The following is a 15,230-nucleotide window of genomic DNA, read 5'->3' on the forward strand; positions in this document are numbered from 1 at the left end:
TGGGTTATGCAATCGTTCTGACACACCACCGACTGCACAGACCTCCAGTGTGTTCTCTGAGGGCGCAGCAGCGACCGTCTGAGGTTCAGAATGACTGGGGGTTTGTGTGTGTGTGTGTTTCTGAATGGAACTGGGGAGGTGTGTGTATGGGAGGGTGGTGGTGGTGGTGAGGGGGGGTTTGAGGGGAGGCTCAGTGGGGGTTGGTTCAAGTTTAGAATTACACAGCTACCCTCCCTTCTGCACACACTTTAAATACTCAAACCGCCGGGCTCACGGATCAATATTTTGGGCAAATTCAAACGAAAGGGGAAGATTTCTTGCTCGCCCGGGGCAAAAGGTAAGACTTTTGATTCACAGCATTTTTGTCTTACCTATGCACAGAAAAATAAGGCATTGCTTCACTCTACTGGTTGGTTCTGCTGGTTTTAACTTTTCCTGACCTGTTTTAGTCTCACGCTGTTAAAAATGAAGGTGGTTGTCTGTAAGTGCATATGCCATACCTGCTGTGTGTAGTTTTACATGGATTAGTAATAAAACTGTACCCTCACTACCAGTAAGGAAAATGTGTAAAGCATGCTTGTGGATAGTCCATAATGTGAAGTATTTTTAGAACAAATGTGTTGCTATTTTGAGTTTCTTTGGTTCTAACTGTATATTTTTCCCTTTTCAACATTTATACCTATTGTCCACTTCAGTTTTGAACTGCAGGTCATTCTTTTTTGATCTGAAGTGACTTCTTCCCAGTGTTTTGGTCTCTTTTATTGAACTATAGTACAGTACCCTTCCCTTCCCTTAAACATTAAGCTTTCAAATTTGGATACCCAGCTGTACATTAATAGGAATGGACAATTGTAATAGCTTACCTTTATTTGCACAGTAGTGATCACATATTGTTAAGCCACTTAATAACTTTTCTTCTAGAATTAAGGTTACTGTGCTGGAATACTTTTCCACATTTTTCAAGTTCTTCAAAATGTTTCCTTCTTAAGTGGGAAAATAATAACTGCAGTATGTTGCAGTTAGATTTGATGTATAACAGTTCTTCACAGCAGCCTTTTTAATTTGCTACTTTTCTGTTGTGACAGGTAGCTGTATTAATTTGAGGGGATCCCTTTTAAAATAGTTGGACAGAGATCAAAACAGAAAACCATTAAAAAAAACAACCAAACGTAAAAAGAAACAGGACTTCAAGTAGACACAACGAAGCAAATTACTTCACAAGCTCGCAGAATGTTATCTTCATAAAGGTAATTGCTATACTAATGTGGATTTAATTAAATCATTTACTAGAGGATTACAATGTAAACTATATTTAATCATTTAGCCAGGTTTTGAAAATGCACTAGTTAAAAAGTATAAAAAGGTTCATGCTTATGTGAATATTTTTATCGAAACGGTGCAGTCGCGAGTTCACCAAGCGTTTATGCTGGTGCCTGGCATGCAATTAAAATAAAGATTCATTCTCTGACATAAAAGATGTTACATGTAGCAATCTTTATGGGTCAATGAAAGTTATGAGCGTTTGTCTAAAACGCAGACTGAAGTATCTTTTTTGCATAGTGCCGGAGGAAGATATTAAAAACCACAGGATCTGTCAGTTTATAGACTGCCCTTTGCCATGTTGATCGAATAGGCTTCGGGTTGTCTCAGTTCTCACCAAGAATAAACAGATTTCTGATCATGTGTAGAGTGATGGATGGGTGTATTGGATAGGTACGAAAGCACATTACAAGGAAGGGTAATGGCAACAGAAGCCAATTGGAAGTATTTATAGAATAAATAAGGAATCCATACAGTATTTTGCACAACTATATTGATCCACAGACATAGGACACAATTCAAAGCAATTGGAAATCTAACATTGTTGCGTTAAACCTATCACATGCATGAGGAAATTTAAAAACCTAAGTCCGATCTTATACAAAGGGCATTGCTACATCCATAGAGATCAATAGCAGAGGAGCGTACTAAAGATGTGGTCATATCATTCCAGGCTGTTTAGCAGATACTCTATCACAGCCACTACTTTTTCAGATAATTGTTTTAAAGCAAACTGATTGCCAGTCTAGGCCAATCAATTCTCAAGTGTCCCCAGGCTTTGCAAGTTATCATTCGCTGAAAGGCAGAGGTGCTTTCGAGTTCAGCAAAAGGCGGGAGAGAGGTGTGGTCTGGCAGTACACATATTTAAAAGTCAACATTACTGAAGCACGTGTTCTGCAGTGGCATGGCTAGGTACTGTATGTCTGGGTATTTGTCACAGACCGATTTCCAACAACAGTGTAGTATTAAGGGGTGAATTCATTGCTGTTGGCCGGTTGGAAGCAGCTCGGACCTGTTCGGACATGAACTTACATATTTCTTGTAAAGGAATCCCCTGTACGTCATGGGTTCTATGCTTGACCATTCCTGTCATGCGTTTACTATTTTTGTTTCTCTGTGCTTTTAAATTCTGCTTTTTTCTTCCCAAACATTTCCTTGTCTTTTTCTTCACACTGAGTTTTGCTCTTGGTGAACGGTGTGTTTTTATGAGTTTTGTAAAGTGAGAACTGAGACGTTTTCTTCAGTATCCACCAGTCCGCATGTTATTTTATCAGATGACGTATTTAGCCTCATTTTTAGTGCGTTTGTATGTTTGATTTTAGAAAACCAACTTTATAGCATGACATAGTGTTGTTGATTGCAATAATTTATCTATTAATGAGCCGTTTCACACCATTTGAACTGTTCAGCTTACAAGAGATGAGTATGAAGAACACATCTTAGTGAAGATAACAGGTTCTGGTGTTCTTTGCAAAGCCTTGGCATTTTTCAATCTAGGCAAATGATATTTCAACAAGCTTCAAGGGCTAACTTGTATAAGTAGATAACTACTACTGTACCTACATACTATATCCTGCCACAAGACATAACATGGCACTTATTGTACTGTGATAGCTGTGGCTGTGAATCACTGCTTTCATGTAAATAAACTCTTAGGAGGTAGGGTCCAGGTTATGAATAGCATTTAAAAATAACATTTTGTATGTGATTTTATTTGTTTTATTTTATCGGTGGAGTGTTCGTGGGGGAGACCTGTTGTACTTCTGAACAACTAATAGAGACAAGCAGACAGAGGAAGGCATTATAGGGGAAAATCACATACACTTCCAATCTAAATCTTTCACTGTTGCCTTTAAGGAAGCAGCAGCCAAGCTTTTAACGTTCGTACACTTGCAGTGTTTCTATCGTTTAGTGAGATATTGTTCTGAAACTGAAATAACTGAGAGCTTACAATAAAACATAACTGTTCATCCAGAGGAAGAACGCTGTCATCTGGTAGATTAAAGACTTATTTTGTAACAGAGAGAGCAGAACATGTTAGTAGGTTGCTGCTCGACCTGTTTCAGATATCTCCTGATGGCTGATGCAAGAGTCTTCTCCTAATTTCCTAATTTTATGGTTCTTTAAAAAAGGCGCCGTCCTTGGGATGAGAAGAAAAACCGAGGTCCTGTCTCTCCGTGGCCATTAAAAATCTCAAGGCCTTTCTCAAAAACGTCTCCTGTTGTTTACCAGTCATGTTGTTTACCTCTGTTCTTCTCCCCACTGGTTGTTGGTGTTTGTGGAGTCTGGATACTGTTGCACTTGGGCTGCCATTGCATCATGCAGGTGGGGCTACTGTAGAGCACTTTGAGTAGAGTGTCCAGAAACAATGTGCTATATAAGGATTATTATTATGCACATATATACAGTATAGAAAGACTACAGGGGCTGCTGTTTGCAACTGTCCCAGATTTTGCTCAGATGCTGCACAGAAGCGGTCTACATTTGCTATCCATGTGAACTCGGCCAGACAGCACCAGATCAAGTAGCCACAGGCTTCAACAGCTGGACAGAGTGAGCTGCTTCTGAAACACACTACACCAGAGCAGATTATGTCTGAGAGCAAAAGTGCGAGATTAGAATTAGAATAAACGTAACGACTAAACAGCAGAGAAGCACTGACAGCTACAGGTAGTGGGAGAGGCTGTTAAATAGTCACCAGTACGCCAATAACAGACTGGTTCGGGTTCTTAAGAGCTGGGTTGAAATGAACACTTTCAGATACTTGTTCTCTCCACCCCTGGTGCAGACACTTCAACGTGCTTATTTGTACATTACCAGGAGATGACAAAAAAAAGACGATTCATTGTCTCAAACAACATTACCCAGAGCCCCTTTCTTCAACTCTCTACCTCTCTCCCACACATGTTCTTATTTCTTAGTTATTGCTTAACTGTGCGACAGACAAAAGTGTGAATAAAATGTTGGATACGAAGGAGAAAAAGATCATAATAACAGCAAGTACAATACAATTTCGGCCTAGCAGCGAGCACGGTAACTTTGGTAAGGAAAATGCAATGCAAGTGGTGCTCAAGATGACCAAAATTGCACCCAGCAGGTGTAGAGTGTGGTTACAAAGCAGCAATGTGGATGCGATGTTGGTGTCGTATAACAGCACCTAGTGAATTACCCAACTGGTAAATACAAAGTCATTAGCGCAATGTAGTTCAAGTTGGTAGCTGCATCAGCATGCGTAGGCTGCAAAGGAATAAATAATAGGTTGATTCCTTGCTGAAAAGAGAAGAAAGAAAACACAAAGTTTCAGCTGTGGAGCCTTCTTCGAAATGTCATATTTTCTTTCTTCTCTTTTCAGCATGGAATACACCTATTACTTCTTCCTTACGCAATGTAGTGTAATATTTAGTGAAGGATATATTTGAGAGCTGAGATACCATAGACAGCTAATTTGTCTACAGTCAAAAGGTGGTCAAGAAGCAAACAGTCAGGCTTAATATTGTGAGATATACAGTACATACTGTATATTGCATAGTGCTGAAATAAACCCCATGAAAATTGAATATCCAAGGAGCTAGAGTTGAGCATCATATATGCTAATTTCTTTTTGGAAGGCAAATGTAATTGTAATAAAGTATATCATGAAATTGACTTTCTTCACAGATTATGGACTTTTGGTCCTAGTAGTGAGATCCTGTCTATGTTTTTCACTTCTGTGGTACAAAGTGTCATGCAGTATGGAATTACTGTCTGATATACAGTAGCAGTCTTTCTGTGCAACAAGAAAACCAAGAGGTGTGCTATAAGTGGGACAGCCACTGTATGTGGCTACATTAAGAGTACTGTATGTTGAGACTGGTTGGTAGTATCTCCTCTGGTCCCTCACTTGTTTTGGAGGAAGAATACCAACTGATGCCTTCAAATAGACATGTCACAATTCCTTTATCCCACATTCAATCAAATTACTCAGTTATTGGTTATTGGATATGGGCAAGTGCATTCTGTGGGCAAAATTAAGTGGCAATGTGTATTTACAGGGGCTTAGGGTGATTGTTGGTGAACTAAACTTACTGGTTCAGGTAGTCTGTGTGGGTTCCAGTTGTTGTGGTGTATACTGTATGGGCTCATGTCTTTTATGTGATATTAGATTTCTTTTTAACTTAATGTTTATTTGTACTGTTTATACCGTGAGTCTCTGTGTGTTTGAAACACAGCTGCTTGGATGCAAAACAAATTTCAAAGAAATCAGACAAATGATCATATCACATATATTAATGGACAAAACTGTACAGTACTTTTTATCCATCCATTTTCTAACCACTGTATCCAATTCAGGGTCATAGGTGAGGCAGAGACTATCCCAGCAAGTAACAGGTGCAAGGCAGGATACAAGGAGCTAATGTTTCATGAGAGCATGAGGAGAACATACAAACTCCACACAAATGCTATCCTTTGAATTGAACCCAGGGCATCAGGACTGTGAAACAGCAATACTAACCATTGAGGCACCATGCCACCCTGGAACTTTTAATCTGCCATCAAATATAAATTCCATATAACTTGGATTTAAACATTTCCTATTTTGTTATGACAATGAGAAATGAAAGGAAGCAATTGACACTAAAGGTGTTTGCTTAAAGTAAAAACCGACGAATAACTCCTGGAATCTCTTGGAAACAAGCTTTTCTGTTTAACATACTGAACGAGGCTCTAACCCTTTTCAGGCTGAGGGTCGTAATCCAAGGGAATTTGCCCAGAATATTCCGTTTTCACTGTATCAGAACTTGCCTTCAGACCAGAATGCTAGGGAAATCAGCTTCCAGGCAGATCATGACAGCTGTCACATTTTTGAGTATCCGTACCAGAGCTCGTAAGAATCTTAAGAATTTGCGTCGTTAATTTACTGAAAGTTAGATGCGGCATGCTTGTGTGAAGTACAGCTTATTGTAAAAAATATAGAAATAAATAAAAAAAATATAAAGCAGAAACCAAAATTATTGGCAAGAGATAGCAGCGTTTTCTGAAGTACGATGGAGCTGCAGCAAAAGGCTAAATTAATTTCGGAAGTCACGCACTCTTTCCCACCAAATACCTCTTTAAATCGGAAGCTTCTGGGTTTATTGCTCTTTTCTCTGTAATGTACGATGTAGCAACTTCACCTCAGCAAGCGAAAATGTGTTCCCAAGTCTCTTAGCTCGGTAGGATGCCCATTCTGCTTGTTGTTTCAAATCTCAAGTATGTCGAGGGACATACTTTTTCATTGCTTAAGGGCAGCTGGAATGGGACATTCAGTGCTTTTGGACACCAGGGGACATTTCCTGTTTTCTCTCTTGTTATAGCTCACGTCTGCAGTCACATAAAAATTAAGATCTTTTTTTAACAGGCCATATAGGGAACAAGTTAAGTGAAGGAGACATGTTTTGTTAAATAAAATGAGACAATGTTTTAACTCAATTTTACTTAAATCTATGCCTTGACACTTACAGTACCAGGGAACTTTTCAGACAGAGGATGGATGTTTCTTACTAATTACAGCAGAGAGCACTGATAAAACTATATATATATGTGTGTTTATATTAAAAACTAAGTGTCTCCTTTTGAGACAAAAAAGTATTTTATTTCACAATGCTAAAAGGACTATAATAACAGTTTTTTAGATTTGTTAAGTACATAATTATTTGGAAATGTTAAGCTCCAAGCATAAAATCTTTTTCACATTGCGTCTTGTCAATAGATGCCAGTTTCACCCTTTTTTTTCCAGTGCAAGAGGAGTTTTGTACCTTGTGACTTGTGAAAACACTCAATCAATCTTGAAAGCATGATCTTGAAAGGTTTAAGTTTTGAACAAATCGACCAATCAGTATCGTTGTACAACAATTCAAGAAGTTGGAAAATATCGTATGCTCCATTCATCAGTTTTCAGCAACCCATTGTCCTTAATAGGATTGTGGTATGCCTGTAGCCTAACACAGCAGGCAATTAGAATGTGAACACTCAGAAGCATTTAGTCGCACAGGGGAGTTTTAGAGATAACAGTTAACTTAGGGGCAGCATGTTTGCAACTGGGGGGAAATACAGTAGCTGAAGTACCTGGATGAAGACCCAGTGAAAACAGGCACACCATGCAAACTCCATGCAGACAGAGCTGGACTTGAACCCTGGATGTGCTTCGCCACTGTATTGCCCTCATACTGTGTATTGTGTAGGGGAAATCCGCTCTGAAGTTGATTAGGAAGACGAACAATGCTTCAACACACTCAAATGATAGGAAAGAAAAGTACGTGTGACATAATGTAATGGCGGTTTTAATTTGTAATAGTCATCCATAATACTGTACTGTCAGTGCAGTTTAAATCCCTTTAAGTCAATGAAATCACAAGCAATATCATTCACATTTAGATTCAAATTCAATATTGTCCTTGACAATTGCCCAATAAAAGAAAGGAGCCTCAGTATTAATACCACACACTGTACATCCAGCCCTTGCAACAATAATTATTTTGCACTGATGACTTATTAACCTAATCAGAATTTGAATCTTACCTCAGGGTTGGATTCATGCTCTACTGAGTTCTGATGGGTTTCGGGCTGGCCTTCAAAGAGCATGAAACTGATGATGAATGTAGTGTTCCAGGAGTGGTTGATGGTTATTTAAATTGTATTTATGGTTATTTGAATTATCAGGGAAAAGCACATACAGTAAGACCATCAAATCTGATTTCAGTGGATTTGTTGGCTAGTTCATTGAAAAAGAGGTAAAAGTAAAGCAGGGGCTTTATTAATTCCACACGAGAGACTGCATATTGTTAATGAACATTGCGGTAGTCTCCCCCACACCCTGTATTGGATAAAGTGCTTATAAAACAGATGGAATGGATGAAGTTCTGAGCACTGAAGTTCTGTGGTTTCCACTGAAGAGTGACTTTTCAGAGCTCCAGGTGTGCTTACCCTAAACGCAGTAGGAAAACATGAAACCATCAACGTTTAATCAAAAGTGCAGCACAAAAATCTCTTTCCTGAGTATTTATGCTTGATATTAAGTTAAGAAAGATATTTAAGGGATTGTCAAATTCCATTCCCTATGACAATGCTTCTGCTCACTGCTCTTTTGTATAAGAATTTCCTAAGAAGCTGCAGTGCTTGAACTGCAAAAAAATGTGTGTGTTTCTGTGCTAGTGTTGGTGAAGGAGGAGTTAATGTGTAGCTTTTACCCTTGCCTTGCTGTGATGTCAACAAGGGGCTCACTGTTCTGTAGGAAGCACAGATTGCTCACATAGAAAGTGAGTTTATACTGAGAAAGTGTGAGATCGTTCTTGACGCACACTTTCAAAGAATGAGGGAGAGGCAGTCCAGAGGGTTAACATTGTGACCTTCTCATGTTCTATCAAAGCTCAAGTGACTCAGGCCATATTACTGCCCTGTCTTGTTTCAGCCCAGTGTCCTATGCCCCCGTTACCCACCAACCTGCACAGAAGATTGTATATCACAGGGCGACGAGGTCAAAAGGAGATTCTCGTAATGGAGTGAAATGAAAGTGATTATCTGTAAATCTTGTCAATTGTGAAATATCCACTGAGCATCATTGTGTTTAAGTAATCTCCTTAGCTTCAAGTTACTCTGTAAATTAAGAAAATACATTCTAAAATTACATTGATGTACAGCGGCTTGGTTCTTTATTTACCTTTGGCTGGGGGTGATGGGTCTGAGTCTCACCTGAAGCAGTGCACAATTCATTCTTACTGTATATCCTAAAAACCAGCTGTCGGCAACTCAAATGCTCTTTTGACTTATGAAAAAAAGGCTTCGGTGTTTATGTTGATAGATCATTTACATCTTGTGTGGAAGTCATAAAAAGGTCAAGGGTGATGTCAGTGTAGTTGTAGGCACATATAGTTAACACTGTACAACTTAAATCAAGAGACGTTAAGTTAAATTTACGTAATACACTTGTATAATACTGTGTACAATTCAGGTCAAGACATTATAGGACAAGATATTGCTGCTCTGGAATCGGTCCAGGGAGTAGCAACTAGATACATTCAAGGGCTGAAAGGAATGTCCTACTCTGACAGGCTGAAAGAACGGAACCTTTTCAGTCTTGAACAGAGAAGACGAAGAGGCAGCCCGATACAAGAGTTCAAAACTTCACAAGAGGTGCTTTACGAAGTAAGAAGACAGGGTGCTTCTTTACCCGCAGGGTTGTGGGAGTATGGAACAGACTCCTCAGCCATTTTGATGAAGGAGACACCCTGGTTTGTTTTCAAGAAATGGTGGGAGGAGATCCCTTTGATCAGTTAAATTCTACCCATCAGACGGTCTAGAGAGGTAGAATGGCCTCCTCTCTTTTATATCTGTTCTTTTCTTTTTCTTCTGTTCCTCAAGTATTTCTGGCAAGCCGGCGTTGTTTGGCTGTTGTGGGGGCGATATGGAAAACAGGTTTCGAGTGGACGCGTCCAACGGCCACAGCCGCCCCCTGGAGATAGTGGCTCAGAAGGAGGAGAAGATTAAGGACAGAGGACAATGGAATAACAAGGTGGAGTTTGTGCTCTCAGTGGCTGGAGAGATCATTGGGCTGGGCAATGTGTGGAGGTTCCCTTACCTCTGCTACAGGAATGGCGGGGGTGAGTATTTATCTAAAGAACTTTATTATCCATCCAAAAGGGATGGAAATTTGTCTTAGGCATCGTTGTGAAAAACCACCAAAACAGATGACACTCAACCTGAAGTGAATACACATTAACAACATGCAATAGTCCTAGCCAATGAACAACACTCCTACACACATCTCACTCTGCCCATATTGCATCATTACATTAATCCGATAGCTCCATACAGAAAACAGTCACTCAGATACCTTTGATATACAGGATATACAGGGAACAAAAGATTTCTTCTAGACATTTTTCTTGGTCACAGGCATTTTTCAATGCCTCCAAGAAGGTAGCAGTTATAAGTGGGAGGGGTTGTCAACGAAAAGCTAATCTTTCCTGACAAATTCAATATAATTCAGTTCTTTAAGCTATTTATGTGGGCGACCAATTATTTTACCAGCAATATTAACAATTCTGGCCAGTTTCCCTTTCCTCTTAACACTCAGGCTGCCATACCACACTGTGATACCAAAAGTTAGGAGCTTTCTACTCTCTCTAAAATGTTTCGACTCACCCCAAAACCTCTCCGCTTCCTGATCAACAATTTACCCTGACTAGCCTTCTTAAACATACAGTAGAATTGTTATCTTCTGCAAAGTTGAAATGTTCACCTATTGCTGTTCCTAGGTGTTTGAGATACTGAACAACCTCCACAAGGTGATTAATAAGGGAGGGAGGTTGAAAATCTAACATATTACTATCACAGGTAGCCAGTTCTTTGATTTTATCAACATTAATATGAAGCACGTATGACTGATATCACCTTTCCAATGTACTTATCTGTTCAAAGTAATCCTCCACCTTTGTCTACCATTCCCAGTAAATAATCCTACGGCCATACCATCTGCATACTTTAATAGATGAACAAAAGTAGCATTTTCATTTCATTCCTATAGATGGGAAATAGTTAAGGTGACAAAAACAAAACCCTGGAGAATATCAAAATTTAAAACAATTTCATTTGAAAACATTGTTCATAAGAACTTGCGGTGGATGCTCTGTTAGAAAATCCTTAATCAATTTTATAGACCTCCTATTAACATCCAAACCCAACATATGTTGATCTGGATAGTATTAAGTGCTGAACTAAAATCAAGAAATAAAATCTGCACAGATTAGTAAGCATATCAGGAAATACTCGGACAAAAACAGCACATTACACAAGCTGTTCTCTTCAATGACATCTTAGCTCCATGATTAAAGTAGCTTAACAGACCCAAATAAACCTTCATACCACACTGACTGGCTGTTTTGCATTATCTTGCTGGATTGGAACACAACTGAAGACTAAAGGTTTCCTTGCCTTAAGATTTAATTTAGAGATGGGTCACTGTCATCCTGGCTGGAAGACTAGAAGTTTTCCTGCAGGATTTGTAGGTTTTTCTCCACCGACAAGAACTTTTGACCTGTTGACCTGCTTAGACCAATTCCAAAAAGAATTAGTTAAATTAAGCAATGAAAGTTACGACCAGAAATGTAAAGAAAGCTAATTTCTTTTCTTGTTTGTAATTTCTTATCTGTTAGAAAAAAAAACACCACTATGCCAAAAGACTGTCCTCTCAGACACAGGACCGGCAATATTTATCCTTTTAAACAAGAATTACAGCGCAATTTTTATTTTATTTTATTATGTATAGGTGCGCATAATATACAGGTACTGATGAGTCTGCTCAAAAGACTTCAGCACATGTTCTATGGTTGTCCTGGACCACAACAAAAACGAGCTAGCAGGTTCAATTTTAAGGCGATGGGAAATTGTAAAAAAACAAGGAAGTTCTGTATTTTATTATAAGAATCCCATTAGATTCATTCCTAGATGAGATGTAATTTCCTGGCACAGCACACATAGATACAAAGACAATTTTGTCACAATTTTCCCAGAAGCTACATAACCTACCTGTATGCCTTTGGACTGTGGGAGGAAACCAGAGCACCTGGAGAAAACCCACACAAACGCAGGGAGAACATGCAAACTCCACACAGACAGCACCCTGGTCCAGAATTGAACCCAGGGCCCCAGCGCTGTGAGGCTGCAATACTAACCACTGTGTCATTGTGCTTCCCTCTGGTGCTAACTATGTTATGTGAATTCATACTTTCATATTCAGCCGGACACAACAGTGTCCTCTTGCTGTTAAAAAGGTTAATGACATAGAATGAATGTACTGGCTCTTTCCGGGCTATTTCACACCCTGCATCACAGCCTGTAGGAGTATCAACAACAACAAGACATGCTGCTCTAGTTTCAAACGAGAAAAAATAAAAATCTTGTGCAACCTTGTCTGTACAGATGGCTGTTACATAACTCCCAGCAGTGGGTTTGGAATTCGATCATGTAGAAAATCATTATACAATATAGGTGTTTTTGATTAGGTGTGACTGCATTCATGTTTTTAAGAATTGATATTGTCTTTGGGTCCTACAATGAACCATTTATACAATAAAAACATCACAACATAATAAAACACAGCCTGCAAACATGTGTTGTTCTTATGTCATAGGTAATATATTGGTTTTAGGAATGCTAAAAGAACTACAGGGCCTTGCAAAAGTATTCACCTGCTTTCAGTGATGTCTCATTTGGTTGAATTCTAAATGATACGTGTGCTTTTTTTAAAGGGAATAATGTTAATCGAAACATGAATGCTCAAACGGAACACGTTTATGGGTGAAAGAAGCTAAATGGCAGCAAAAACCGTAAAGAAAGATCCAAAAATAAAATATATATGTAAATTATAGTAGGTCTGTGATGGCTTTGGTATCAACTCAGATCTGTGGGCTTAATAGTCGTGTCACAAGAGTCTGGAGTCCTTGAGTACTTTATTTTCCTGTTGTCCCTCACCTTTGCAAAACGTAAAAATGCCCACTTTCCCTTATCCCAGTTTATTCTCCACTTTAAATACCCAAATTTGAATGAATTTTGCCCCATCACAACTAATGAGTGCTCACTGACATATGCTGCAGTATATTTACAGAACTGTTTGTGAGCAATATACAATTAGAGTTTAATTTTCCAAAACAGAAAAGTTTCACAGAGAAGACTTTTGTGGATTGGATCCAAGGTGAGGTTACATTTTACTGGTGGGGTTTGTCTTGCACTGGATTGTTGTCCTAAAGAATGTTTGAAAAGGAAGTGCAAACACAAATGTGACTGTAATGAGCATGTCTACGAGATGTATCCCAAACGTGCCTGAGAGGGCTGTAACCCATGAGCCCATAATTCTAATGTTTTATTTCTTTCAGGCATATAAGAAAAGAAAAACAGATTCAATATTAAGTCTCATGGGCTCACTTTGATGTTAATTAGTCAGCTTCCGCCTTTTTAAAACTAATAAAATCTCTTAAGTGAGAGCTTAAACTAGTTTGTTGTCGTAGTCTTCTTTGATTTCACTGACTCAAGGTCCCAGGTTAAAAAAAACCCCCATCTTGACTCACCCCAAAAATCACATATGGTAGTTGAAAACCAATACTGGATAGCAGCTATCCATTTTCTACACACAGGAGCCCTCAAAACTCAACATTTTCTTTTGTTGAGATCCAATACATCGGGCTCATGGGGCAAGTCTTTCCCAGACTCAAAATGTGAAAAAAAAATGATGACAATACCGACATGCGCCAAATCCTTCACAAATGCTACTACTTGCAATTGCTGGTAACTACATTACTTTTCTGTGCTTCATGCTTTGCACATAGAAAAATCTGAAATGTGAATAACATTTCATAATATGTTCATATCGAAATCGGGATTCAGAAGAGTCTGTGCTTTAATTTACAGTACATGCGTCAATCGGACTGAAGCAGTCACATATACTGTACGTCTGGGGCTCAGCCAATGAAGCAGTAAGGAATCTGTTGGTGTTGGGAGATCAGAGACAGACTGTGGCAGATGTGTGGACTCACTGCTGTGAACTCACTAGCTTACACCAGCTGTCTTTAAAATCAAGTAAACGTTGTGAGTTTGAAGCACAGTCTCTTGGGAAACCGTTTCGATTCAAAGTAATGTGTATTGATTAATGGACCCCATTACTAAATTGTCACCTTGGAACACGGAAACAGGAATTAATATCCCAGAGCTCAATTTAACATCACCTTTTTTTTATTTCCAACAGGTGCATTCTTTATCCCATACCTCATTTTCCTCTTTACCTGTGGTATCCCAGTGTTTTTTCTGGAGACAGCGCTAGGACAGTATACGAGCGAGGGGGGCATAACGTGCTGGAGAAAGATCAGCCCGCTATTCGAAGGTAATGAAACAAAATCTGTCTGATTTGTTCTTTCTTTGTGGAACCGCAAAATTCCCCAACGCAATTCCAAGACCTCCCCTGGGTGAGGATTGACAACGACACGCATGTTTGCTCTCAAAACCACCTGCTTCGTTTTTTTCACATTGCAAGACTGTACCGGCATGCTTCTTGTCTGACACAGAGGGCTGACTCACACATGCAGGGCTGCTCGGATGGGGTTACTGTCCGTACATAGCTGTCAGCCCCTGATGGAGACCACTGGGAGATCTCAGCAAGTCTTTCTAGATTTCCATTAGCACTCATGGAGCTATATGGCCAATCCTGCCTCCTAAGTACTGTAACTGCCTATGGTTCCATTTCAAGGATGTTTTTAGTATTGACTAGTTTAGTAGTAACTGTTGTCTTATTTCCCCAGGCACCCAGGATTACCATTACAAACAGATCTTTTGTGTACACTATATAAGAGGATCTCCAATGCTGATAATAACCTAGAATTGCTAAACGCCATATAAAAATGGCCTACATATTGGCTCCTGGTTGATCATCTTCTACAAATCTTTATGCTGCCAAAATCAATGAGGGGATTAGTTAGTGTTTAAGTTCCTTCAAGCAAACCTTCGTACTATTATCTCTTTTATTTCCTGGCTTCAGCAGTAACATTTCATCGACAGTGCAGTGGCACAGCTAAAATAAATATTAGCATTGCTTACTCATCACTAAAGCAATGGGCAGGCTAGATCTTACATCCCTATAGGTGGGACAAGAGCTTAATGCTTACAAAGTAACAGTGGTATATTTGAAAGGAGGCGAAAAGATGGGGGTAACTTTTAAGAGTTCTAGGCTGCCACAGCTAGAAATAAGTAGCTTCCTGTAGTGGATGAACGGATGAATATCACTTCTTGAGTACTGTATGTGGCATTTCAATCTTCCAAAATAAAGGGGCACTGTGAGTAGGTGAAAGGAAGGGAGTTAATGCTACTGTGATCACAGTTACAGGAGGGGATGGTGATTGAGAGGAATT

At 39.2% G+C, this 15,230-nt stretch overlaps 1 protein-coding gene across 4 annotated transcripts in view; it reads left to right on the top strand.

The window, feature by feature from the left end:
• The first annotated feature begins 217 nt into the window (after positions 1 to 217).
• slc6a13 (solute carrier family 6 member 13) overlaps positions 218 to 15,230 on the top strand; it is a 47,009-nt gene continuing 31,996 nt past the window's right edge. The window contains exons 1-3 of one of the 4 annotated variants that reach the window (XM_088923568.1): positions 218 to 337; positions 9,697 to 9,935; positions 14,075 to 14,209. In XM_088923568.1, the coding sequence (XP_088779694.1) occupies positions 9,740 to 9,935; positions 14,075 to 14,209 (331 nt within the window). In that variant the 5' untranslated portion in view covers positions 218 to 337; positions 9,697 to 9,739. Of the gene's footprint in view, positions 338 to 9,392; positions 9,585 to 9,696; positions 9,936 to 14,074; positions 14,210 to 15,230 lie in introns of those variants that run through there. The other 3 variants (XM_088923567.1, XM_088923565.1, XM_088923566.1) reach the window with 3 other exon arrangements.

The sequence above is a fragment of the Atractosteus spatula genome, chromosome 8 (genome assembly GCF_055471065.1).
Source record: "Atractosteus spatula isolate fAtrSpa1 chromosome 8, fAtrSpa1.hap1, whole genome shotgun sequence".
Taxonomy (NCBI): Eukaryota; Metazoa; Chordata; class Actinopteri; order Semionotiformes; family Lepisosteidae; genus Atractosteus; species Atractosteus spatula.